The 26,820-nt window shown below is 42.1% G+C and overlaps 1 protein-coding gene across 2 annotated transcripts in view; it reads left to right on the top strand.

The window, feature by feature from the left end:
* Positions 1-26,820, top strand: part of GHRH (growth hormone releasing hormone) — a 128,824-nt gene that overhangs the window by 71,161 nt on the left and 30,843 nt on the right. The window contains exons 2-3 of one of the 2 annotated variants that reach the window (XM_069201978.1): positions 2,186-2,293; positions 18,736-18,861. In XM_069201978.1, coding sequence (XP_069058079.1) covers positions 2,214-2,293; positions 18,736-18,861 — 206 coding nt within the window. In that variant the 5' untranslated portion in view covers positions 2,186-2,213. Of the gene's footprint in view, positions 1-2,185; positions 2,294-10,324; positions 10,457-18,735; positions 18,862-26,820 lie in introns of those variants that run through there. The other variant, XM_069201979.1, reaches the window with a different exon arrangement.

Raw genomic sequence — 26,820 nt, 5'->3', positions numbered from 1 at the left:
ACATTCTGATATGTGTTACTACTCATAGTGGAATTATACATTTTGTGTTAATTATTGGCAGGCCAAACCTGCCAATGTTTATCAGGGATAAACTGTCCAATATACACTGAAATATCAAAATTTTGGGTCAGTAAGCACCACAATCCTGGTGCATATTATACCCCAAAAATACATAATAGGTGATAATTATCACCCTGTGTAGGAAATCAGGTTCTCGTTGCAGAAGCCTCACAATTTTTGTCTGTTTTTTATTTAACTTTGACTGAAGTGCACTGGGCTGCTGTTAACAAGGTTCCAAGTGCTGGTATTACTTCCCCAAAAATAAGACCACTGGTCACCTGATCCCCCAATGACCAGGCCTTTAACACCTTTTCTAAGTCCCTAGTAACGGTACCTCTGGTACCTTGGGCAAAGGTACAAAAGAGGGCCCCTAAGAGCTGCAGCTTTAACATGTGCCACTCTAAGGGACCCCTTCAGTAGGCCTTACAGCCCTAAGGCACGGTGCATTATATTACATGTGAGGGCATATCTGCAAGAGCAGATATGTCCCTGCTATGTCTTTGTTGATTCTTAGACATAATAAGTGAAGAGGGAAGCCACTTTACATGCATGTGCTGACACTGGTCAATACGAGTTTGCCAGCTACATGATGGCTTCACTGAAGCTAGGGATGCAAAAATTAGCTAGTCAGGTAGGCGTGCCACCCCCAGGCCAGTACCACCCCATACACTGGGCTACTGAAAGGTAGACACGATTTTCCAGAGGTAGCCATTTTGGGGATGGCATACTTAGGGATTCTGGGACAGGGTTATACCCACTTCCCACAGGATATAGGAGGCGTAGTGACCTCCTAGGGTCAGTAGCCCATTGGCCATTACACTACATACCCAAAACTCCCCTAAATTCAGTATTTTGCACCAGAGAAGCAGATCCCTGCTGGCCTGAACAAGAAGGACAATCCAGAAAAGCAAAAGGCTAGAACTAAAGACCCTTGGCAGACTTAACCCCAACCTTGTCATCTTGCCTGTGGACTTCGACAATTGAGAGAAAGATGCTTTGTCCTCCAGATGACACAGGGTGTGTATCATGTCATGTTTTTACTTTTGTCTGTACCAAGACATTCAGCCTGCAATGGCAGCTTGTCATGTGCTTGGTGAGGGGTTCCTTAGGGTGGCACAGTTCATGCTGCTGCCCTTAGGGACCCTTTTATCACCTCAGACCCTAGGTACCAGGGGTACCATTTACTAGGGATTTACTGCAGATGTTAAAGGATTTGCAAATTGGGGAAACAATTCTACAGTTTAGGGGGAAAGAACACTGGCACTGTGGACCTGGTCTTCAGTCAAAGCTCCATCAAATATCAGGCAAAAAGGGGAGGGAAGGCATGGCTCACTCCAACAAAAACCCAGTTCACTACAGCAATAATTATCAGGGGTGATGGTCTTAGCCATTCGATCCCAAGCAAAACGGTATGTGAAGTCAATCTACTGTGAAAATTCCATGGACCAAACAACCTTGTCACTCAATTGTAGGCCCTCTGGACAAAACCTCTTTGGAATTTGAAGAAGCAATAGGATTTCAGGCCATAAACAATGGAGTGCCTGTGCATAGATTACCTTGCTTATTAAGAAGATATCATACGTGTAGTTGCTGTATATAAGTTCACTTGGATTCAGGGGCAGACTGCTGTGAGTATAAAGGGCATGCTTGTGACCACAGTTTGTTTAAAGAATGAGTAAGATATCAATGCCATGAAAAACGTGCTTCTTGGGGCCTTTGATACCCACGACTGTTAAGCTAGATTTACTTCAAAGGTCAAGTTTCTTCAAAAAATAACAATGTAAGCATTTTGCAAAGTCAGCACAATGTAATTGCCATCTGTGAAGGTAGGCTGTCCAAGTCTTAGTAGGACATAGGCAACTCTATATAGAATGATCAAGTTAGTGTCCTAATAGACAAGAGGGAGAGATGTCCAACACGGCTGAAGTCTGGCAAGATGGTCAATATTTGACATTTTACAAATTGATTGTAAATTAAATATTTGGAGTTTTTTTATTTTGGAAGGAGGAGTGACCAATCTTTTTCTGTTTTACTCAAAAGCATAAAAGGCTAAAGAGCACCATAGTAGGTACGTTGCCTCAGAATGCTTTAAACAATTTGTAATTTTCTTGGTTTTCTTTCCTAGTGTCGACTACTGAAGGGCTGAGCGAAAGATGCCAGAGAGGTGGCTTTGCCTGATGCTTTTTCTTCTGGTGACTTGTTCCCACTGTTCCCCACTTTACCCAGCATTCAGGTGAGACCACCAACTTTTTTTCTATTACTTTACTATTCTCATAGCCCTCTTATCAGGGAGCTTGTGCCAATGGGAGTAGCAAGTCCCTTTTCTTATCTTAGTGTTAATGGAAGGAAGTAGACTGACAAGCCAAAACATTGTACATGTTTTGTATTTTTAATGAAGTTAAACTTCTAGAGACGTTGTCCCTATAGGTGGGGGCGGCGCTGTGAATTCAAATGGATGTCCCTATTGTTTATCGGTAAATGTTGTGCTTTATTGTAGAGATTTGCAGTTCCTAACTTGTAATAAATTAGTAAGTGCAGGGTCTCAATTGTTTTTCTTAGAAAATGATGACCGGCATTGCTAAATACTGGGGCTGACTAGTCTTTATTCCATCTCATGCTTCTTTCTTCCACACTACCCTACACTTCTTTCTCTTTATCTCACTCTTGTAGGTTATTTTTCATCTCTTCTTTCACTCTCTGATACTATTTTCCTATCTTTCTCTTTCTTCTTCTGTCTCTATTCCCTGCCTTTTTCAGCCTTGCTCTGGGTCAAAGAAGTCCCGGTACCCTCAGCCTGCTATCATCAGCATACATTAAGCATTACAGATTTGTGCAACATCTTTTGGAGCTGGCCATTTTGGGGATGTTGTTTCCATCATTCTCCACATTCTGGATGGGAAGCAACACGCATGAGATAGAGCTGTGGTAGCTAATGAACACTGAGCAAGGCATGGACTTAGGTCATCAATAGTGACAGCAATACTCACAACACTCACTTTAGAGACTGCTACCAGGATCTCTCCGAGAACTATGGTGGAGCACCAGCATAAGAAATTGAGTACTGAACCAGAGTTCAGTGCTCTGCCCTGCACATGTGAGGTGTGTAGAAAACTTGGTTTAAAAGCCTTACATACAATGAAAGTGTCATAGGTGCTGCCCCCGCTCAGCTGGACTATGATACCCTGAACATGGCATCACCTTATTCTGCCTAAATCTACCTTATTTGGAATAAGTGGTGGTAGCGAAAATCAATCTGATTTAATTCAATTTATAACAACATTTCAACAATACATTTTCCAGAAAACTGATCAACAAGATTTTGTAATATTTCCTCATGTTTATCTTTACCCAGCGAAGCCATCGCATGGTTAGTGCTGTTTTGAGCTTAGTCATCGACAACTACCTTTGTGGTAATGAAGGCAACTCCCATGAGAAATTTCCCCTAAAGGCAGTATATTGATGTACACTTTGGAGACAATCCCATGATATTCTATATCCTTTCAACTTCACTAACCATACTAAAGGAATAAGCCTTATGATCTTGAATGTACAGTACATCTCTGAACTTATTTAGCCTCCAAAATCCGTCTTTACAAAGAGCTAAAGAAGCCTACTATTGGTCACAGTTGCTTCTAGAATAAGCTTGTTTGCCTCCATGGTGATCATAGATCCTGTGACATTGACATCAAAGTGTAAGCTTGCCATAAACTTGAAAATGCAGGTACCTGGAAAGTTGTAAAGAACTACTTGTTAACTGAGGTTCAAGTTGTAAAGAACTACTTGTTAACTGAGGTTCCAAACTCATCTATTAGTGAGGTGGAAGAAAGCATAAACTGAGGGTTGGTGGTCACTGAGGAGGGCCCAACAGCAGCAAAACTCTCTAAATCCCAGTGACTTTGGTTCAAGGTGCTACAGCCTGGAATAGTACAGCGATAGTTGCATGTTTGGGCTGAGTATCAATGTTTTCTAGAAACACCACCTGAGATCACCCTCTGAAGTAACTGTCCAGTCTAACTCTTCATTCCAGAGTACCTCATCACTGAAAAAAGAATCAAAGCTGAGTACCCACATGTGACCAGGAAATGTACACCTTTTTCAAACAATTCAAGTAACTGCTCAGATCAAGTAATTCAGATCAACATGGTGTTAGAGAAACTGGCTGACTTAGGCTCAAGACTCCCTGCCTGGTAGAAGATGACAAATAGATGAATACCTGTCACATCAAATTCAAGTCATCAAAAACAGAAACTCACACATGTGGGTCCTTCTTCGAGCCAGAGACCTGAAGGCCGAATAGACTTTGGAGCCCTCCATCTACAGCAGTAAGGTCAAGAAAGTGGAAATAATCATGGACACAAAACTATCTTCCATCTAACAAATCATCATCCGTTATTATTAGGGCCATCAGATGCTTCCTGCCATTCGAGTCTTCTTTCAGTCTGTTTGGAGAACCTGTATTCTTGTATCCCTCCCCTCAGCTAGCCTGTGCCAGTGTCATCCAATTAGGGACCCTACCTTCCTTCTTGCAGTCTCCAATCGAGCTAGATTACAAAAGCCACGCTGCTTCTTCACCTCTGGCTTTGAGACCACAGGAGCATGTCAGATGTTTTTTGTGGGGCCTAGATCAACAAACTGAAGTGGGGTCTGTCACAGGATGAGGACACGTTTTGAAGTCTATAAACTATGTCCTACTGGAAATGAGAAAGTATTGCAGATCCGTGATTTGGTGCCATCAGTGTTATTAGCTGTGTTAGATGCCTCATCAGTAAAAAATAGGGTAGTTTTGTTTTAAAATGTATAATTAAATATTGCAGCGCGAGCCTGGACCCTGACAAAAATCATAGGATCTGGGGAGTAATGTGTCCTCCATCCCTTCCACTCACCTTATGAAGGGCCTAAGACCACACTAGTGTAACAAGTTTTGCACTTACAACCACTTCCCCAGACAGATTTAATTCAAGGTGGGTATTGATGACAAAGGCCCCAGGAATAGAAGCTCTAAACCTCCAGCAAGAAGGAGTTTATTCTGTATTTATGGACAATGAAGTTTTGATAGTATGGGGAACCTTATCACAGTTCCAAAGTAACTGACTGGGTAACACAGATTTTTGATTTTGTGGTATATTTGTGACTTACATCATACTTTCTTGCTGCAACATGGCTCAATTTGAACCAGTGGTTTCCGGTGCTCAGCACTGGCACTTAATTGTCAGCACTGGCTCTAGTGACAGTCCACCACATGGTGGCACTCTGTGTCTAATTTTGATATGATTACAACAACAGGGTTTAACAAGTCAATACACATTAACGAAGAGAACATTACCTGCCACTCACACCATTATTATAGTTTTGGATGGCCTAGAATAGGCTGAATTGTCACATTTCGAGTGCAATGGTGTAGGAACACTGGTGCTGGGGCCTGGTTAGCAGGGTCCCAGCACACTTCTCAGTCAAGTCAGCATCAGTATCAGGCAAAAAGTGGGGGGTAACTGCAACAGGGAGCCATTTCTTTACAAATGGTTAGTAGTTCAATCGGCAACTGCTATTGGCAGTGCCGGCAGGGGCAATAGGTGGTGCAGGCTGCAGTGGCCTCCTGAGAAGGGCTTTGGTACTTACTTTTTTTTCAAACTAAGCACTGCTCCACAGTGGTGATTACAGTCTCCTCTGGAGGCATGATATCGTCTTTATAAGAATATTTTGTCTACCTTCTTATTTCTAGAAGCCTGAGATCTGAGAATGTGTTATGTTATGGTAAAAGAGATTTGTATTGTGCTATATTGCCGTTGTAACCTAAGGGATATATCTGCACTCTGAGCCTTTAAAAGATATGTACTGAGCTATAGCTCTGCTCTCTAAGCGTGTACAGATTTGCCTAACCAGAGACACAGCTTTGCTGTCTTAGTGTTGAGAATGTATAGTTTGCTGCTAATCTTTTTGATAACTCGTGTGCTGCATGTTTGCATGCCTGAAGCACCCACTCAGCTTTTCCGCATTTGAGGTCAATAACCTGAGCACCACCAAATTGAGTACTATCAACAGTGGTTATTGACCGCGCTAGGAAACGGCAAAATTGAGGTAGCAAGCGCTGCTTTAAGAACAGTTTTAATTAAATGAACAAAAATGAAAGCACAAAGTCACCACCTCTATAAAAATGCACAAGATGGCATGTACTGTTGAAAAAGGAAGTGTGCTCCTAATATCTGATGCATAAAAAAGGCACAACTTTAAATGCAAACTCTAGGAGAACCAATGCTGTAAGAGGAAAACTCCAATTAGACAACACTGTTATTCTACAAAGGGAATAATTCATGCCTTTGATTAGTAATTGTAATTCCAAATTGTATTTATACAGTGCCTCCTACCCCTGACGAGGCATTGAAGTGCTTTGCAGTGAGTAGAACGCTATAGTGGGCATCTTCCGTCAAATGCAATCTGACTCTGGGAAAAAAAGAAGACATAATTACTAAGATGATGGTTTCAGGAGTCTCTTCCTCTAAGATGACTTTATTAATCACCTCAATCCCTACTGATTATGTGAGGAGTGAGAGGCATTCAGGAGTGCCAATCTCCCTTGAGTGTGTTTGAGGAGTCTGCAAGGTGGTTGGTAAACCCCCACTAAGTTGTGACTGAAGAACTGTTACCAACACGCCACTGTTTCTTCCAAATAGAAAAGAAAATAATGACCAACTGTACCAGCTCCAAAGCTACAAGAACGGTTGAAAGGAAGCAATTGAGTTCACTTTGTGGTGAGATCTTTGAAGATTTGAGTGTCGAGGCCTCTGGGGGTCAGCTGCCTCTTTGATTTTGCAGGTTACATTCAGTGTGTGTGCTTTTACCAGGTTCCTTTTGTAGACCCTGGTTTCAAACACTCCTTCTCACAGGTGTCTCACCCCCTAAGATACAGGGGCTCAACAAAGGCCCAATTCTCAGGCTTGGCTGCTTCTCTGCTTTATTTTCTTCTGAAGACTAAATTTGCAAGGACCTCTCATGGGGCAGGAAGAACAATTTATGTGCAGCAATTTATGTGCAATTTATGTGGAGAACAGCATTGCCTGGAGCAGCAGTCTCTAACCCTTTCTGTAATAAGAGCTACTTATGTTCAATGAAAATCCTCCAGAGCTACTAACATTGTTAGACATCTGACAGTAACCACATCAGACAAGACTATTAGTGGCCCCCATATGCAAGATTACAAACAGTGATCACCTCAGTGCATCAGACAAGGTTGCCAGCAATAATGTAAAAAATGCTTTGCAAAAACCAAGTGCCTCTACGTGGGTAGTGAATAATAGCCACAGCTGCTATTCTCCTAATGCAACTCAATAATATTAGCAATAAGTTGCCTTTTAGCACTCAAATATCAGCTTTTAATATATATTGGAAATGTAACTATTTTTCTCCAAACATCAGCTTATAGTTCCTGAACACATGCAAATTTTGTCTCAAGTATATACTTTCTAATTTTGGTATGCATACATTAATACATATATTAACTCAACCAAACAAAATCTTGTAATTTAGTTCAAAGGCAGCACACAGGAGAGCTACCAACAGGTAGCTGGAGAGCAACTGGTTAGCAAATCCCAGTCTGGAATGAGGCCAAACCACAATTCAGCAAATGCTGGAAACTTCATCCTGCATCTCCGTAGTGCAGGATGAAGTTTCCAGAGATATTTGTATACTCCCAGGAGCTGACTACAAGTCGTGCAGAGTAGTATAACCACTGACACTAGGACGCACTATTACAAGTTTACTAGGTGCATAATTTTACCTGGTAAAGACACCCTCTTCCCTGCTCACACTTGGACTTGCTGAAAGTCAGGAAGAACATCCAGGAAAGGGCCAGTTCATTTTGGGTTTGGAAGGGTTTGGAAATAGCATCGCTCATACATATACAATTCTCTGCTCGTCCGCTATTAAGCAGTTTACCCAGGCAGTGGGGAGTTAATGATTTTTTCATGTCACAGAGCAAGAAGGATGCTTGAGGTATATGTAATGTTTGATGTGAATTCTGCAAGCAAGTTAGTAAAATTCCCTTTTAGCGTTCAGCACTTGTAAGGAAATACCTATTTTTGCATCATCACCCCCAAAGTTTTGGCCTGATGCTGACCCTTGAAAAGTGTATGTCTGATTGTCTATCCCACAATTGGCATAAGTAAACTTATTTATAAGTCCTTAGTATAAGGTAACAAAGAATCCCAGTGCCTGTCATTTAAAGTGTCCCTCATGGACTGCAACACTTGATGTGCCACCATGTATGACAAAACAAAGCAAGACTCACAGCCTGCCACTGCTGGCAGGCAGAGCAGTTTTCAAACTGCTAAATAAACTTCGCCATTTATACTAATGACAAAGTCCACACCTTCCTTTTTAAATTATATTTCACCTCTAATGCCTGGCTATCGAGCCCTAAGGTACGGTGCTGTATATTAAAAAGTATGACATAATGTTTATATGTACTAACAGTAAAAACTCCAAATTGTTGTTTTTTCCGTAGAAAGGCTAGTAGCCCCATAGGTGACTACAAGGTTACACACTGACATCTCAGCTGTGCTGACGTCTTAATGGGGCTACTAAAATTGTCACTTCAAGGTATCAAAACAATCATTACATCAATCCCAATTTAATGTCAAAGTCGAATTTAATGTAACTTTTAAGTAATTTCCCCTTTACCCCCCTCCACTCTACTCCCCTCAACTCCATACCCATCTACTCTTCAACACTTTACTCAACTCTACTCTATGCCCCTCCACTCTTTGTCCCTCCAGTATATGACCCTTTACTCTACACCACTCTACGACACTCAATGCCACTCTACTGTACTCCATTCTGCACTACTCTATGACACTCCAATCTGTGGCAATCCATTCTATGACCCTTTACTGAACACCACTCTATGACCCTCTACGACACTCAGTGCCACCCTAATGTACTCCATTCTGCACTACTCTATGACACTCCATGTCACTGCATGACAGTTTACTCCACTCCATGCCACTCTATGCCACAATATGTCATTCCACTCTACTTCACTCTACGTCACTCTACTCCACTCTGAGACTTTACTCTAGTCTACGATACTTTACTCCACTCTATGTCACACCACTCTATGACATTCCACTCTATGATACACCACTCTACAACACTCTATGACAGTCAACTCTATTCCACTCCACTCTATCCCTCTCCACTCTGTTACACTCTACGATACTCCACTCCATCACACTCTACGCCACTCTATACCCCTCCATTCAAAAACACTTTACTCTCTTCCACTCTACCCGTCCACTATAGAATACTCTACACCACTCTATGCCACTCCACTCTAGAACACTCCACACCGAGACCTATTGGCTTTGTCAATGCGTGTTATATGTCCTAACAGTAAAAACCCCACATTGTTGTTTTTGCTGTAGAAAGGCAAAGTAATATGATGACAACTCAGCTGTTATAACTTCTTAATGGGACTACTAAAGTTGGTATTTCAAGGTACCCCAAGAACCGTTACATTAAACCTGACTTAATGCCCAAGTAGAATTTAATGTAACTTTTAAGTGAATGGCAACTTTAGAAAAGTTTTCCAGTGATCATTTACAGTTGCTGGTCAGATGACAACCATCCACTTTTCTGCAGGGACTTGTGAATGGCTCTCAGGCAGGAACACAAAGAGCTGGCCAATGAAAGAGGTTTTACCTCTTCCAGACAGGAAGACCAAACCCAGTGTACACAAACAGGCATAAAATAAGGAGTCAGACCAACGCTTGAGACTTTGCAATATTGCCTATAGGCCAGTCCGACCCCGATCAGGCACTATCCACGGTGAGAGTGCTAATGTTCTCCACCATCCAGGACCTTGGGTACTCACTCTGTGATAGGAAGCAGAAAGCTGTCCTGCCAAGCCTCCTTCACTCTCCAGATAGAGGTGGGCGAGCAATCAGATCTTCTGGTTAGGTGGCGTACTGTTTTTAAAAGAGGCAACACTTTTATGATATTTCAAAATATATAAACAAGTACTCAATAGAAATGACGGTATAAAAGTTTTAAAAAATTGCACACTAAAATGCACAACAATACAAAATGGAATACGCTTAGTATCGGATTACATATATCCTTGTCTAACCCCGCTGGGTGTGAAATGGATTGCTGTAATAAGAAAAGCTTACTGCCTGTTGTTCGGCTTTACACTGATAAGGCTGTCAACTACTCAGCGGGCTGCTATGAGCAGCTCTCAGCTGACAGGCCAAATCACCCCGCGTGCTGAGCACGAGAAAGACGCCTATTTGCACGTCTTGTAATGAGACAATCGACACGGGAACGTGTTTGTGCACGCTGGAAGGATGATAAGCGGAGGCCATACAGCGAATGGGGGGACCAGCAACCCTCCAGAGGAGACATGGTAGGCCCAGGGCCCCTCATTACATTGTGCAGGAGGGGCCATCCTTTTTCGTTACGTCACTGATGAGACGTATCATTCCTTGCAGGGTGAATAGGATTAATGAATCCCTGGTAACCAGAATTGCGCTCATTTTTAGAGATGGCTTGATAGTGTACCTGCCTGAAACCTATTGTTCTCTATTCTTTAAAATATGGAACACATGCTTTGGTTCCTCCCTGAGGAGTGTTTCTTTTCAACTTATGCTAGGAAATGTTTTGTGTAACATTCCGCCTGTTATGGAGTGCTTTTATTGTAATGCATTAGTGACTATTCTACTTCTTAAAGTACAAAGAATCATCACTTACTTAATTACTTATCTCCGAAATTGATTGCATACGGAAACAAATAGTTTTTTGTTTTTTTCACTGGTTGGGGAAGGCTTTTCTTAATATTTTAGTTAGAACTCAAAATGCAAATAAGATCCAATGGCTTCCTCAATGTAGCCTTAGTGTAGTAAAGAACGTTAAGACAATTTTAGGCACCTGGTGCACTGGTTGCCTTTGAGATGGTTATGAAAGGTGGTTCTGAAAACATTATCTTACAGTGTTCTATCACTGAGAAGTGTCAGGGTTGCAGTGGCCTCTTGAGTAATCGTCAGGACAGGCCAAGTGCTTTAGAAAGTTTGGTAAATGCTGTTAAGGAGTCAGTGGCAAGACATGTGGATTGCTGTTTAATAGCTGTAGAAGACTATTGGTCAATCTTTGAGTTTCTTTGGTGACAAAGGCACTTGGTTGTGTTTGTGCACAATAAGTGCAATACTCTACACCTTCTGCTCTGTAAAGGCCATAGTTCACAACAAGGCATGGGCTGACCAAGAAGTGCATATGTACAAGCATTTTAAAACTGGAAAGAGGGAGATTTCTAAAAAATATTTGGGAGAATGTATTTCCCCCATTGACTTCTATTGAAGGAGAGGCAATTTGAGGTGGGAGAAAGACAAAATAAAGCCATTTTTGCCTTCAAGAATCAGGCGTCTCCCATCTGAACCTGGTTTATTTGTGTGTGTGGAGGTGCAATATCAGAATATCATTGTCAGAAAATTGTCTCACATGAATATTGTAGCTCTCCAACTTGGAAGCATTTTTCTCTGTGTGAGAGAGAATGCTGGGCCCGGAGCGGTCCGGTCGGGAAAAGCAGGAGGGGCTTTCAGGAAGTTACAGCTTTGACATGCCCTTTAGGGACATAGGAGGGGGTAGGGCCTTGAGAGGGGGTGGCCACTTGTAACTTGGTAAACAAAATAATAATTTTGAGGCTGCCTCTATATGTATCCTGTGAAGGTTGCAAAATCCGTTAGGGATTGTGATAGTGCAGAGCCTCCACAAACAGGCAAAACACTGACTCTGAGTAGTGGTTTCCAGCTAACTTGGTGCTTACTGTGTGATTTCAGGTCTTCACCTCATATCTATGTGAAGAGAACCAATACTGTGTGACACACGGTGGCACAGTGTGAGTTGGCAGATTTGATATTGTGTCCTCAATATTGTCTACAAATAAATTGGTCCATTGGAGTTAACACTAGAATATCTACACACAGTGGAGTGATTTTTTTAGAGAAATAGTTAGGACACTATATTTTTGTTAAATGATATTTCTGTATACAATAGTCCGACGTATGCCAGCCTAGGATACCACCAGCATCCCAGGGGGGAAAATGTTCCGGGGCCAGTTTCTAAACTCAGAGCATACCCCATTATTTATGTGGCTGGTTAACTGGGGGATGGGGAAGGAGCAGCATAGCAGGTGTCAAGCACAGCAATATTTTTATTTAGTTTTGCTAATACAACAGAACAGTTTTGTCCCTGTGTTGATTTTGTCAATGGATTGGTGTTGGTGAAAATGGAGTCGCAGTGCTCACATTCTGTTATGGAGTTCTAAATCTCCAGTCCCTGCAGGCTTTTATCCATAGAGTCACCTAAGCCCCTTTCTTGGTGAGTTTACTGGTCGGTTTATCCCTCTGCACTTGTATTATAGTTAGGTAAGCATAAAATGAAATAGCAGAAAAGTTTACAAACCAGATACATCGCGCATAGTTCATTTTGCAGGGAGAATTCCACAGGTAACATCACTGAGCTGCGAGGAGTCTCAGTATTAGTTCATTTATTTAGGGGGATTTGTTTAGCGCTAAAACATGTTGCTTTGCAGCCATTTCAGAGTTCACATTGGTATTATCTATCTTGTAAATAGTGCGCACCGGGAATGCCCGGTTACTGGGAGATTTCTTTTAGTTTTCCTGGGAACAGATACACTGCCATCAGATCTTCGAATTGTCCCTTTGGCTGAAAGGGCCAGTCCTTTGGATATGGCATGGTGGTCACATTCAGACAGGTAGGTTCCCACGGCAGTGTTAAAGGCAGCATTAATGTGATTGTCGAAAAACAGAGTTGTGTAGAGCGTAGTTCGGTGGAGTTACATAAACTGCTGCTGGCCAGGGTTGGCTGCACCTTTTGCCTGACTCAATGAGGCTGCAATCCAAAACTGAGAAGGTCAATGAGAGCTTCTGGTATCCTGGTCATAGATTGTCAAAGATTCCTTCTCAAAGAAGGTCGCACCAATTCTGCTATCCCTTATTGGCTCTAAACTCTTTGAGTAGATAACAGATGGCCACACTCAGTGCGGGCAATTGGTCAGTTACACCTCCGCTTTTGGGATATTTCAAAGATGCCTCATCAAAACCTGTGTGTGGTTTGATCTCCCTTTACAAAACACACTGGCTACCTGTTGATACTGTGATGGGCTGACACGTTATTTACACCTCCTGTTACTGCGATAACAGCATCTCCTACAGATCAATGTTTTGGTCCATTGTCATAACATGGGAGTGTTGAAAGAAAACGCAGAGCCCAGACGAACAATTATGGAGCTCATGAAGGCACGTGATGCCAACTAAGCCAGTAAACCTACTGACAGTGTAGTTCAGATTGCACACGCTTCAACCTATCACATGCACCAGAAGTGCACCTCGAGAAATATAAATACTCTAAACAAGACAGAGGACAATATCTAAGCATTAAAGAAATCTAAAATATGCAATATATATACAACATATAGTTGTTCCTTCATAAACAAAACAAAGTGAAAAACTATAGATAATGTATTGAGTCGGACTGGGACAAAATTAGGTTGGGGTACCAAAATAAAATAGCCCCTCTTTAGCAAATTGAATAGCTAAAAGGAGTTCCCCAATTTGTAAATCAGGCCAAGTTTTGAACTTGTAAAGACAAGCTGTATAGGTGTTTTAAAAGATATGGAGACTGCAGGCTTTTGTCTGTGCTGCAAGCAATGCTTGTGGTAATATCCAGGAAATCAACAGTCAAACCTGGCCCACCAGGCCATAAAACAGGTCCACAAACTTCTAAAAAGCTGACACATACACTGAACTGTCAACACCCAGCCCTGCGGGCACTGCCAGACTGTCATATAGGCCGGTCGTGCCTAGATAATGGATAGAACCTTTCGTATTTCGTCTTGGTATTTTTTTAAACTTTGGTAGATTACAAAATCACAAAATTTCCTAGGAACTTCGATGCACCTTTTTAAACTGATTAAAAAACAGTGATTTTTTTTTAACACCATGTCAGTGGGAGCTGATACCAAAAAAGAATGATAAATACACTTAGTAACATTTTATGACTATGAATACGTATCGTATGGACTGGCAGTAGAGTGAGAAAAACATCTAAGATCACTTTCTCCTGAGGCACGTCTGGCAAAGGAACTGGATGCAGTGGCTTCTCTTTATTTTTCCACGGCTTCCTTCAGGCAAGCATTCGGGACGTGCTATTAAGTCTTTACTCTTTCGCGTCCAGGGACGTCCCCAGTAGCACATATACACTAACTGTTGTGTAGCTGAGGCACCAGAGTGTCCTTATTATTGCAATGTAAATCAATTGAACCTCAGCACCTCTCGTGGTATATGTAACCCCGGCCATGATACCATAGCAACTTCAATGGAAAGTTCAAAAGCAATCTGGGCAAATCACCATAACTTCTTACATCAATTTCTGCCTGAAGGTCATCAATTAACAGTGTATTTTTTTACTTCACAAAAAACTGGGTGACTCTGACAGGCGTCCAACAAGTCATCGTTCCTACACAGCATCTACAGCTGCCACAGCACATTCTTGTTCAGATTCACCATCCTCACTCTCCACAGTCTTCTCACCAGCCAACTTAGAAAGGCAATCCGCCTGCACACTCTTCCCCCAGAGACATATATTACATTTGAACTCCTGCAGATGTGAGATCAGTCATTCCAGTTTGGTTACTGCCTTATCAATACCATAAATAAGCATCATGTACACTAATGGTTTATGATAAGTAAAAAGATCAAAACATGAGCCTTATAGCCATATTTTTAACTTCTCCACAGCCCACCCGCAAACTAATCCTTAACGCGCAAGGGTGCAGCAGATCCTCTGAACCACTCTTCGCACACGCTATAAAAGTTAGAGTGTGTCCTGTACTATTAACTGTTGCATAACGCAGCCCCACCACTGGCTGCACTAGTGTCAACAGTTCCAGTACATTTTGCTCAGCTCTTAAATGGCGTTAATTCAGCTACGTTGAAAACCATGCTCTTCACAATACTAAAAGCCTCCTCCTTCCTGGTCGCCTCTCAACAAACTTTTTCTTTCACTATGGCTACAAAAGGTTTAACAACAGCTGCATATCTGCATGCAAATCTCACTGAGGCTCTAGAAAATATCTCAATGCGTCCTTATTTTAAGGTAGAACTACAGTCTTAGGACCAGATTTACTAAAAAGTGGCGCAGCGCAGTGCTGTGACAAAATTGGCAGTTCTGCGCTGTGTCACTTTAGAAATGCAGGGATGCACCGTATTTACTAGAATTCGGCGCACCTCTACGTTTCCCCCCTGCTCCGGGCTAAATTGAGCTGCCCAGTGCCAATGCAGGCATCCTTGCACCATTGTGCAAGGATGTCTATGTTGAAGGGTTTGATTGTTTATGTGAGGAAAGGGTGTCCCTGCACATAAACAATCACTAATGGCGATTTGGCACTTCTGTGTGTGCTGCAGAGTGCAGCACACACATAAGTGGAAAGCATCACTTTGAAATGATTTTTATGTGCGGGACAGGACACCTTCCCACACATAAACAATAATTTCTGGCATTTTGCTCTTTTTATGCTTGCTGCAGAATGCAGCACACATAGAAAAAGCAAAAAACGAGGAGGAATAAAAAGTATTTCCCCTTATTGCACCTTGCTAACGCAACCCTGGGGTAGTGTTAGACTTTGGCGCTGCCTCAGGTTTACAAAAACTCGTAAATCTGAGGCAGCATCAAAATGCAATGGGTGTTGCTGTGGCACGCCCACAGAAACACCCATTCCACGCTCCTTTCACGCAAAGGGCTGCATATGAAGGGGCCATATTTACAAGGTGGCGTTAAGCCAGAAAAAGTGGCTTAACGCTACCTTGTAAATACAGCGCAGGGCATTGAGCCACCGGAGCATCATGAAAAGTAACGCTCCAGTGGGGCTAGGGGCTCTTAAATATGCCCATTAAAATCTTCTTTAGGGTCCTTAATATCAGGTGTAATAGTGTGTACCAAGTAATTGACCATGTCAGTCATAAATTTACACTTTTTCTTTTTAACTGTTATACGCGTCTCCATTAACACCCCAACACTTGGGATAACCTTTGATAATGCTCTTCTGGTGTTGCAGTAAACATGGAATATCAACCTGAAAATACTGGCCCCAGCTTAGGTTTAACCAAAGGGCATCCACAATAATTTGGATTACACTAGCCAAACAGGACAACCTTCTGTACAAAAGGACTGTGGTTCTGCTGTGATGGGAAATCACCAGCTTTGGTCAGGCTCTCATTCTATTGTTGGAAGCAGCATCGCATCCCTACGGTATGTTCAAAACTGAGGAAAACCTGCAAACCCCTATACTTTTATTATACTAGTTTAAATAAAAAATACAACAAGGGATATGAGGATCCCAAAAGGAATGCTCCAAATTCCAAACATAATGAATTTATTAATTCACCATTATAAATTGAATATTGACTTTCCTATAAACATATTCCCATACTTTCTCTAAATCTAATGATATAAAAATATATTTGATACATAATTTTGAAATCGGTTCCCTGTTGCCAAGTTGCGTTTCGACCTGAGAGAGTTTTAGATGCATAACCATGAACGCAACGTTTTGGATTTCAGAGTCTTGGCTTGCATACTCCATGTATTACTAGAGATAGGGTCCACCTATAAAAAATACAGGAATTCTTTTGGATATTCATCAGATGTGCTATTCTCCATCACTAACCTCACTTCAAGGTTTAGGGATCTAATGTTTAATGGAACATTCATTGTGATCGCCTGTGCTGTACATTTGAACGAGTATATCTCCAAACGTTTGGTTTGTACCCAATCTACTTGTTTCCCAAGTTTTTAACCATGGGTATAACATATTGGATGCCCTGAGGAAGGAATATGGCCTGCTGGCCTTGGTTCACCAAAACATGCATCAGCATCTGAAGATTCTTGATATTTTATTCATATCTAAAGACGTGGTATTTAAAAATATTGGATATATACTTAAAGGTACTCTTACTGACATCTAGGACTTGTTTATTGGTACCAACATCTGTTTTGAAAGCTACAGCAAATTAGAAAAACGTTATGTAATCATTAGGCTCTGTTTTGGATTTTTGTGTGTTACATCTTATCCAGCAAGAGTTAAGTGTTTAGAAATATATCCTAGTATTATTATTTGGTAGAATATATAGACGGTGTTGCATACATTAATCTAGTCCCTTTGAATGCTGAGTGTCATTTTAAATAGGGGATATCAGTGAGATGGGAACATGTATGTGAATGTCTGTGAAGTGAGATTTAGTGGGGTAAAGTGGGAAGGGTGGCAGGAAATCAGTTTCAGAACTATGTATTAACATGTTTAATATCATGACATTGATAGAAAATACATGAATATGTTAGTCAATACTACATTTGTAGTGGTGAATTAATACATGGATTATGTTTTGAATTTGGAAGTTATTTTGGGACTCTACATATCCCTTTTTATGGAGATTCTTTTCTTAAACCCACTGGCACAATAAAAGTATTGGGGGTTGGTGGGTTTTCCTCAGTCTTGTCCTTGGTTTCCCCCACACCGCATATTAGCTTGCAGAGGCCCTCAGTGTTTGGTTGCTTATCTGCTTTTTGATGTCATCATCCTCACTACCTGAAATGGCAATGATTTTGCTTGTTATGTCTCACCATAGCCTGGCCCTGGTCCGGAGACAAGTGTTGAAATTTGTAACGATGCTGCCCAGGAAGCATAGCTCCTCCTTGGCCACTGGGTTACTTAGTAGAAAATGTGCACCTCGGCTGCCTGGCAGTACCACTCTGAGCTATGTTGCTTTTCTCCATCCAGGCATCGATGGGACTTGGAGGACAGATCTGGATCACCTCTATACTTTAGGATTATCGTTGGGGTATCCTCAGTAGTTGTCAGGAAGCTGCTTAAAATTACTTTTGTCTACTCATGGGTACTGTGGCTGCACCTGGGTGAAAACTACATACTCTGAGACTTAAAAATAAGTCTTCTTCTGAGGCTGAGACAACCCTAAAATCACATGCAACAATTTTGTCTTGGTCAAAAGACTTAAAATAATCCTGCTCATTTTAACTTCTGCAATAGGCTGTGGCTTGATTCCTGTGGCAAAGCATTCATGTGTACACATACCTGTTACTCTTAGGGCATTGCAATGGGAAAAATACAAAACATAACAGGAAGAGAGCTTGAAAAAAGTCTTAGCCACTGGCAGCTTTTTGGAGCTGTATTCAAGCCCATCATTTCCTTGCTGACTATGTCACTCATAATGGAGACCTGACACATACACATTAGACTTGCTCCTGCTCCAAAATAAACTTTGAACCCTCAATTACCAGTCAGTCCAGCCCCCTCAAAAGCAAACACAAGCAACTCCAGATGAGTTTCGGATGTGCTGTGCATCATGAGGCATATGGCACAGTGAGAAAGGGAGTCATGCCCGGGCACACCCATCACACCTATCTAAACATAAACCAACAATATCAATAAGGATAATATAGTATTCATAACAACAAACTAACACAAAGAGTGAAGGGTAATAGGAGTATTATGGCATGTCCTGCACACTAGAGCGCGACCACTTATGGGGAGAAGAAGTAAGAATTTACTTTGTGTTTCCTTCTCAAAGCACTAGCTTGAGTTCTTTGTTTCAGTTATGACCAGCTTCCCATCTCTAGGAAGGCCATGAGCTTCCAACTTCAAGAGAGAGACCCGGTGCAGAGTCGAGATCTTTCCTTGGAAGAGCAGGAGCACTTCCTGAGTGACCCCACAGAGAAAAGGTGAGTTCATTGTCTCTAAACTCTGACAACATTTGTACACATACAAGGAGAGCAGTGATTGTTCATGGAAAGGTACTGCTGTATAAAACACAATTAAAGGGTGAGGAAAGCAGTAGATGGATAGCTTGGGTTTTGGATGCACGAGGAACTATTGGCTAGATGAATGGTGACATGAGTGTGTGAAAAGAAGCCAAGGTTGACTGAACCAATGAAGGGATGGATGAGGAAGACTGTGGCAACATGCAATGCATGAAGATGTTTTTAGTTGGTAGGATATGGAAGCCCAAGAAAGACCTGAGCACAACGTCAATTCCAGTGCTTAATTTGTGCCTGCGGCTGCAGGTGGTGTGCACTGGCACTGGCAGTCATCTTTGGGGACCAGGATTTACTTTTCATCACTGTACTAAAACCAAGAGCAATGGAGGGAAAGGCAGAAAATGGAGAAAAAAACAAGAAAAAGAGAAACATAAGTTAAAAAGTGAAATGGAAAGAAAGCAGGAACAGGAAATAATTTGAAATAGTGAGATAAAGGCAAAGGAAGTGTCTGGCAGTGGAAAGAGGCATGACATGAATTAAAAAGTATCTTTTGTTGGTATTCAGCAATGCGGGCATTTAGGAATACTGATGGTGTGCTCCTGAAAAGCACTTTAGGCCCATGTTTCTTTTACTAGTTAAGTACTGATAAAGCCCCTTGCAAATGAATGCCCAGAGTCAAAGGTATCAAGCAAACTGTACATAGATAAAGATGTCCAGCTTAAAAAACACACCAGACCTTGGAAGAGAAATGGAGAAAGCCATGATAGCAAAACTAGACCATAATTAGAATGAGGAATTTGATGATTGCAGGAGAAACTGAGGAGGTAACACACCAAAGAAATTGCTGATCAAAGGCGACGTTGGAAGGAGTAGGTGACATATGAACAAGGATGAAGGCCTTCAGAAAATGAGAAAAGATGGAAGTACAGGGACTGCTTTGCTTATATGGTCATGTTTGTGGTCTTTAGGGGCATCAGAACGGATAGGGTTGGAAGAGGAGAAAACTGTTATTCAATAAGAAAGCCATGGTTTGACTAAAAAATCCTAGGTGTGATTAGGAAGAGCTTGGAGTGATCAGGAAGGATGTCTGTCAGGCCATACGCATGAAGACAGTTGCATATTTGTTTACATTTCAGGCATAGTATAGGCCCTTCTACTTTGAATAGATCTGCGGTACACTATCTAGTATGTTATTCTGGGTGATTTGATGTCGACCAGAAATAGTGAAGAAGCAATGAACTTTGGAGTCCTCTGGTAAAGGGTTTCATGGCGTCCAGCCACAGGAACTGTCATATTTCAGTCAGAAGTGTTTAATAATCTTCCATTTGGGGAAGTAAAGCTCAGGGTTGTGAGAACGTTGAAGAAAATATTGCATTCAAGTTCTCCACATCTCACAGACCTCACATAATGTTGGCACTGCACTGGTTGAGTAGTAGACGCAAGTTACCCTCCTATTGCAAGAGAGGCATGGTCACGGAGTACAGCTTGCAGTGCTGTCGATCAAGAACCCACAGAATTCCTCTTCCTCTGCACTTTGGCAGACAAGGGCTTTGTGTCATAACTAAGAACCATCATCTTGTTTTGGAATTTAATTGTTTAAATCTTCTGAATTCCCGGAACGATCAGCAGCTTTATAAGATCATGAAGGACGAGTGAAGATGAGTCACATGTACTTAAGCCTTGTTGATGCCAATCTTGAACTGACTGACGTTCTCATTCACAATAGTACCAAATATCTAGGCAATAGCAAAACAAAATTCAATTAATTTCTTTTGAGCATGTTGGTATAGCAAAGGCTATTCAGGTTTTGCCGGTCTTCCAAAAATGGTGGCAGAACACACTCCTAATTTCAAATAGAGGGCAGGTGCAACATTTTGATGCTTTCAATCTGCCTTGCCCAAGCAACAATAGGATCGCTCTTTGAAGCAGGAAGGGAGAGAATTTGTATACTTGGGGGATGCTTCTGTAGTAAATGTCTTGCCCAGCCAATCTCAGGATTAATCTTCCTTCTTTTAATGAAAGCAGTTTTCTGATGACCTACTCTAGCTTTCCATAACATCGTAAGCCATCACTCATGTGACTGGTAGAATAAGCCGAGACACTCCACAAACTGTTTACAAAGTCAAGTGTTTAATACATTTCTTTGGACATAAAAGAGCTGTTTTGAGGACCAATACAAATTGACTCTTACGTCATATTCAAAATGGCTCTCTGTTGCAAGTTTGAATGTTGGATTGTTCTTAGGCATAGAGGATGATATTCTTATTAGATGGATGTGGGTATGACTCGGCAGTCCTTAACACATTACTGTGCAGATCCTGAGTTGTAGCTCCCAGATGCAGATGTTTAGCACTTGGAGCCTGGATTGGTTGATCTGGTTCTTAAATCTATTTCCACATGCCATATTAGGAGAGGTCAAAAGTGGAAACAACATTTATAGTGATGAACAGCTTTTGTTTTGTCCTCTCAAGCCATACCTACCTTTGATTCTGATGCCACCATTAGAATTTTCAATGTCATTTTCTAAATCTTTTCTGAACAACAGTTGAAGGCTTGACCGATTTCAGGGATGGAAATCCAGTATCAAGCAACTTAGTCCTTCTGATGCCCATCCCTCTTGGGTCTTTGTCCCCTTTCACTGTGAAAGGTTTAAGTTTAGTTATCTGAAATGTAGATTTTCCTAGTTCATGACGGAAAGTCTTAATTTTATTAAAGACACGGAGGCGAGTATTATGCGTTTCTCTTCTTGCTTTTAATGAAATAGCAGTCAAGAAAAAAACTACAAATCCCATGTGGCTAACACAGACAGCCAATGGGATTAAAAACGTAGTACAGAACATGTTAACCAATAGCAGTTCCCCCCATGCTATTGTGACGTCACTTGACTGCAAGCAGCCCTCTTTTCTTGCAAATAAAGTCAATTGCTGAATAAAAGTGGGAACAGAGAACAAAGAATTAACAACGCCATTAGGAAAGCAAACACATCAGAAGAAAAGTCCAAAATTCTACAAATGAAGGAGTATTCCATCAAATCAGGAGGAAACGATCCTGAACTTGCAATGAACGAAGGGTTCCCATGATGTGAGGAAATCCTACTAGGACGCTGATTGATTGGCTGAAACTGGCGCTGGAAGAAAGGGAGGGAGAAAAAACAGCGTTTATTACCAGTGGTGGGATAATACTGGCCTCCGTGTCTTTAATAAAATTAAGACTTTCCGTCATGAACTAGGAAAATCTAAATTTTATGACAAGACCGGAGGCTCCTATTATGCGAGTTTAAAGCATATTAATTACATTCAGTGAAACATTATCAACAGGTTTGCAATAAAAGACTCTAAAGGTATGGTCATTCGACCAGTCTGCAGATTTTAGAATATCCTCTAAACGGGAGCCCGCCCAGAAAGCCTTGGAGGCCATTGCCCCTCTGGCAGAATGAGCTCCAAATCTGGAAATATCGATACCAGCTAAGGACATAATCCATTTCACCCAACGAGTTAAGGTGGCAGACGAAACCGGATGGTAAGGTTTCCTAAATGAAATAAGAATTTGGGAGGAGGATGGTCTCAAATCTGCAGTCTTTCGTTCATAAACTTTAAGACATTGGCCCACACATAATTTTGGTTGCTGCGGGAAATAAGGATAAAAAACTGACGATAAATTGGTTTTGGTACGTCGAACAACTGAAAATAATACCCCCGAAGGGGTAAACTGACGGTTGGAGACGTCTAGTGCCTTTACATCTGATAAACGTTTGATAGAAACTAGACATAATAACATTGTTAACTTAGCAGATAACATTTTTAGAGATAACAACGGGTTGTCCTGCAATGAAATAAAAAACTTTAAAACAACGTTAACATCCCATAATTGATTATATTTTGGTAGAGGAGGTTTGGAAAATTTTACTCCCTTTAATAATCTGCATACCAGCGGATGTTCGCCTATGGGTTTCCCATTGACCTGGATATGATTAGAAGAAATAGCCGACCTATAAAGGTTGATAGTACGGAAAGCCTTACCTTTAATGGCTTCTGCGGCTAAGAAATTAACTACAAAAATTACATCTGCTGAAAAGGGATCAACCTGCCTTCCCAAACACCAGTCGTCCCATAAAGACCAGGCTGCTTTGTAGGCTTTCTTGGTACCAGGGGCCCAGGAATTTGAGATGTATTGGGAAGCTTCTGACGAAATGACAGGGGAATATTGGGGATTCCTGAGATCTTCCAGGAGGACAGAGTGAGGATATTGTCTACAATGAGGGGATGGGGACACTGAAAAGGGTCCAACAATAAGTCTGGGAAGGGCGGAATTAACAAGGGAAAGTCCACTGAGAGTTCTAATAGGGTAGGGAACCATACTTAGGATTGCCAAAACGGGACGATGAGAATAAGGGAGACATTCTGTCGTCTGGCATGAGCTAAGACCCTGTTTGGGGGGACCCTGATAAAGGGGGGAAAGGCGTAATTGAGGGAGAGAGACCAATTTTGTAAGAAAGCATCTGATGCCAAGGCTAATGGATCTGGACGCCAACTGTAAAATTGGGGAAGTTGTGTGTTCAGTCGAGATGCGAACAGGTCTATGGAAAACGGACCCCATAAGGAATTAATCTTGCGGAAAACTGAAGGATGAATTCTCCAATCGCTGGAGTCTCGGAGATAACGAGAATGCCAATCTGCGACTGAATTGAGAGCTCCTGGAAGGTACTCTGCATGAACCGAAAGATGGTTTGAAAGGCAAAATTCCCCAAAACTCTTGGCCAAATCCACCAGAGGTTTTGATTTTGTGCCTCCAAGATGATTTATGTACCTGACTGCAGAGATGTTGTCCATCCTGAGAAGTATTTCACAATGAACTTTGTGCTTTGCTAGGCTTCTGATTGAAAAGGAGCCGGCAAGCATCTCTAAACAATTGATATGCAATTTGGACTCCTCTGAAGACCATGTACCTCCAGTCGATATGGGACCACATCGGGCCCCCCAGCCCAGACGACTTGCATCGGATTCTAAGACAAGATCTGGGGCTGATGGAAATATACTTTTCCCGTCCCAAGCGTCCAAATGGTCTATCCACCATTGAAGCTCTGTGCGGGACTCTACATCTAAGGGAATGAGGTCGGAATATGATAGACCTTTCCTCAAGTGTTGAATCTTCAGTCTTTGAAGGGAGCGGTAATGAAGGGGACCTGGAAAAATAGCCTGGATAGAAGAAGACAGCAGGCCTACTATTCGAGCTAATGTCCTGAGGGAGATGAGAGAGCTGCGAAGGATTTGCAGGATTTCTGACTTTATGGATCTTATTTTTGACGTAGGCAGAAGTAGGGTAGCTGAGATGGAATTGATTTGAGATCCTAAGAATTCTATGGTTTGGGATGGTGTTAGGAGAGATTTTTCTCTGTTTATTATGAAGCCTAGATTCTCTAGAAGAGAAGAGGCTGTTTGTAAGTGGAGTAGAAGAATTTGATGAGATTGACTTAAAATTAGGATATCGTCTAAATAAATTAAGAGCCTTACGGCCTGGGACCTTAGGAAAGCTACCACAGGCTTCAGTAGCTTGGTGAAGCACCAAGGGGCAAATGATAGACCGAAGGCCAGAGAGGTAAAGTGATAAGTTTGGTCGAATCATTGGAACTGAAGGAATTTCCTGGAGTCTGGATGTATCGGAACCACTAAATAGGCGTCCTGCAGATCCAGTCTGACCATCCAGTCGTTTTGAAGAAGTATATCCCTGAGGTGAAGAATTGTTTCCATTTTGAAATGTCTGTATACCACAAATCGATTGAAGTGTTTTAAATTGATGACTGGACGCATCTTTTTGTTCTTCTTCTGAACTAGAAAGATTGGGCTGGTAAACCCTAAAGGGTGGGGCTGGGTGACTGAAATTGCTTGCTTTTGTAAGAGGGAATCTATCTCTAGAGATATTAACTGGGTCATTTCTGTGGAGAATTGGGGAGGAGGAGTGTAAAATGTTTGTACTGGGGTGGAATAAAGGTCTATTATGTAACCTTGCACAGTATTTAGAACCCATACATCTACAGTAATTGTTAACCAATTTGAAAGAAAATGGAAGATGCGACCCCCAGTTGGAAAAGAGCCAAGCTGAGGGCTTACCTGTAGGGTTGGAGGCCTTGGAGTGTCTAAAGGATCTGGAACGATAGCCTCTGCCGCGCTGGGGATAGAACTGTGGTCTAAATTCATGCTGATAGGAACCGTAGTATCCTCTGGAGCCTTGGTTGACGGAACCTCGGCAGGTAAAGCAGCCCCTGCCTCTACCGGCCCTGGCAAAAACCCGTTGATTGAACATTTTCTGCATGGACTGTTGTGCTTTGTCTAATGAGGTGAATGTGGCAACGTACTTGCTGAGATTTTTAATGAACGAATCCCCGAAAAGCTGTCCTTCCGTGTGAATTTGGGGCTGGACCGTTGCCCAATTAATCAGTTTAGGGTCCAGTTTGATCAGGAGGCCTTTTCGTCTCTCATGTATGAGAGAGGAGTTAGCATTCCCCATCAGGCAGAAACAACGTTGAACCCATAAAGATAGTTCTTCTGGATCTAGAAAGCTGCCATCCAGCCTGGCCGATTCAATCTTGTCAAAAATTCTTGTAAGTGGACCTATGACGTCCAACAGCTTGTCCTGACAGGACGACCATGCCTTATCTACTCCTTTACGAGGGTCCTTGCCCTGTTTAGTGAAAAAGGTTAGCATCTGTTCATCTATGGTGGGAGTGAAAGTAGCCTTGTGTGGGAGGATGGGGCGTGGACATTCGGACTTGAGCTTGGCTCTGGTTTGCTTATCTAGGGGTGAAAATAATTTCTGAGCCACGTAACGACCCACATGGTCAGCTGGGAGCCATTCAGTGGAATTGGGGCGAAGTATGTTGGAGGGGTCAAACATGGGAAAACCTTCTGCATCAAAAAGAGGGGGGGAAACAGAAGGACACTTGGGTTTCTTAGGAGGAGGAGGTGAGAAGGAATCAGTGTCTTCCTTGTCAGAGACATAGATATCCGAATCCGCATCCGGGATATCATCATCCGAATTTGGGGTAGAGGTATAGGGAGTGGGAAGAGGAATGTGACGTTGTTTGGCTTTACGTTTCAAAGAGGATTTAGAAACCATATTGTTATACTCCTTGGCAGGAGCCTTATGAGGAACCGCGTCCTCTGTCATGTGTGAGGTAAACTCACTCTCAGTTTGTGCCAGAACCATAGGGTTGGCAGGCAGGCGCTGACTGCATTCCCCCGCAGACTGGGCCGAAGATTTGGATAAAAGGTTAGAAAAATTTGACTCCAAATTCTTTGATAATTTCTGCATTGATGACGCCATTGCCTGTTGAACAGAGTTCTTAATAAAATTGCGTAATTCGTTTCTTATGTCCTTAATCTCACTGGGAACACCCTGTTCCGCAGAAGAGGTATTGGTTTCCATGTTAATTTTTAAAATTAATAAAGAAAAGGGAAAAATTTGGTTAGAAAACGACTCAGAATTAAAAAGGAAATAATTCTAGCAGAATTCCTATCTCTGCTGGGCAACCGGGGGTTAACTGGAGAAAAAACACAGAGAAAGGAAGGAAGAACCCTCCTACTCGAGGGCGGGGTCAAAGGAAAGCGGTGCCGTCAAAACAGGAGGAACGCCCGTTGAAAAACAAGTAATTCGAGGTGAGGGGCGCGTTTGCAGGGTTTCCTCTCCTCGCGTCAGGCAACCGAGTGACGGTTGTTCCTGAACGCGAGAGAAATTCTTGGTGGAACGTCGCGCGCGCGCTCCGCGCAGTGTGCAGATAGTTTATTTGTAATTCCTGCGTCGGGGGCACCCGGGTTGCTACCGAGGACAGGAAAACACGAACGCGAGCGCGTGTAAGCGCTTAAAGAATGGAATGCGGCAACATGCCGACTACATAATATGAAACAATATACGAATATATATATATAA

This window comes from Pleurodeles waltl, chromosome 7 (genome assembly GCF_031143425.1).
Source record: "Pleurodeles waltl isolate 20211129_DDA chromosome 7, aPleWal1.hap1.20221129, whole genome shotgun sequence".
NCBI lineage: Eukaryota > Metazoa > Chordata > Amphibia > Caudata > Salamandridae > Pleurodeles > Pleurodeles waltl.
The sequence above is the reverse complement of the archived record's forward strand: the minus strand, read 5'-3'. Positions and strand labels throughout refer to the sequence as shown.